The sequence below is a fragment of the Vitis vinifera genome, chromosome 15 (genome assembly GCF_030704535.1).
Source record: "Vitis vinifera cultivar Pinot Noir 40024 chromosome 15, ASM3070453v1".
Classification (NCBI taxonomy): Eukaryota; Viridiplantae; Streptophyta; class Magnoliopsida; order Vitales; family Vitaceae; genus Vitis; species Vitis vinifera.
Genome location: NC_081819.1, coordinates 14,416,680 through 14,418,286, shown reverse-complemented (window position 1 = coordinate 14,418,286; position 1,607 = coordinate 14,416,680). Strand labels below are relative to the sequence as shown.

The 1,607-nt window shown below is 34.6% G+C and overlaps 1 protein-coding gene across 1 annotated transcript; it reads right to left on the bottom strand.

Annotated features, from left to right (window-relative positions):
- Positions 1–301: 301 nt before the first annotated feature.
- LOC100264971 (uncharacterized) lies at positions 302–1,274 on the bottom strand. The gene is made up of 2 exons (XM_002270424.5): positions 612–1,274; positions 302–510 (listed from the first exon to the last, which is right to left on the bottom strand). Exons 1-2 carry the CDS (start codon positions 1,170–1,172, stop codon positions 439–441), a joined length of 633 nt encoding a protein of 210 aa, XP_002270460.2. The 5' UTR covers positions 1,173–1,274; the 3' UTR covers positions 302–438.
- Positions 1,275–1,607: the final 333 nt, after the last annotated feature.

Genomic DNA, 1,607 nt, shown 5'->3' with positions numbered 1-1,607 from the left:
TGTTAAGTTAAATTTGGAATTAGATTATAAGGGAATCAGTATTTTTCTATGGGTCTTAGTAGTCCTCATTCAAGCTCTAGATTCATGGTGGCATGATTTTAAGGGTATTTTTGGATTTCTAATTTACAAGTGTGCATAATGGAATTTTCATAAAAATGCAAAGTTACATTGGATCATATGAATGGTCTTTTTGGATTAGGTTAATTAATTAATTGGAGCTCAAAATGAATAATTAATTAATTATGATCCAAGTTGCCTTTAGGCTTAAAATAGACAGTTCTTAACACTACTAAAAAAAAGATTGAATTGGGAAGGCCATGATTGATGTTGACTTTTACATGAATAAAAAGACTATATGGGCATCAAGAATAAACTTCACCCATGGAGGGATTGGAATCAGAATATTGTTTCCAGTATTACAACTCCCCATAGCTACCTCTAAACTCTGTTTAATTCATTCTCGCCGCTGCGATTATCCGGAAAGACAATGTGTTTTCCATATGGTTGCTCCTGCACAAAACCAGGGGAAAAAAAAAAAAGAATAAATTAGGACTGAATAGAAACTTGAGGATAAAAAAAAAAAAAGGACGTAATTAAGTCTATCTTCATACCTCCATTGTCAACCTGGCCCACACCTGCAGTAGGAATCTTATTATGAAAGGTGCAGCGGCAGCAAGCAAGATGTATCGAAACTTGACCAATTCATCCGGGGTAACGGCGAATACAGAAGAAGCATAAGTCACAACCATTGATGTTGTGGCAAGAATTACTTCAAAGTGGAAAGGAAATTTATGTGTTAGAGATATAAGAAGAAGAATGGATGTGGAGAAAGCCACTGTGTTTGAGATCAAGAAAACATAGAATTCTTTTGTTTGATAAGAATATATCGCCCTTCCTGGCCTATGCCCATCTTTATCATCCTGCCATACTCCTCCAGGAGGGGTGACACCCGCCTGAAAGGTGACGGCCGCGATCAGCCCCGCCACAACTAACAGAACGTTGCGCGCATCCGCCAGGGTCTCCTTCCTTTCATCATACTGGAAGTACCTGAACCAGCTCTTCTTAGTCATGTTTTCAGGCCTCTTGGATGTTTCCTTGTGAAGCCTTTCTTCTTCAACACTAGTTTTATAAGGAAAGAGCTTTGAATGGGACAATGAGTTACCACTTACCATATATCATTTGTAAATGCAGTCAATTCCAATATAAAAGAGAAGGAAAGGTAGGAGGAATGAGCCATATAATATGACTCCTCTGCCATGCCCACAGAAAATAGAGCATTGAAAAATATTATAAGTGATTTTTCAAATTTAAAAGAAAAATTATATTTTTTGTCAAATATTTTTTAAATTTTTTTTTTTTTAAGTTAAAATCGTTTTCTTAAATCATTCTCAAACGAACTCTAAATCACTAAGGGAAAAAAATGTTTGAACTTGAGAAAACCAAAACATTTTGCATCTTAGAAAAGAGCATAATTCTTGGATAGTCATTGTTATGGAATATGTGCATCATTTTGTTCATAAAATTAATTTGTTTTTAATAGGAGAGATAAAATCTTTTATATTTTCCAACATCACACACCCATATTAGAATCAATCATTTAAATAAAA

Coding starts and splice junctions, on each gene's coding strand:
- LOC100264971 (XM_002270424.5), bottom strand. CDS start 1,172: ATGGTAAGTGGTAACTCATTGTCCCATTCAAAGCTCTTTCCTTATAAA. Junction 511..611: donor GGGCCAGGTTGACAATGGAG/GTATGAAGATAG, acceptor GGTTTTGTGCAG/GAGCAACCATATGGAAAACA.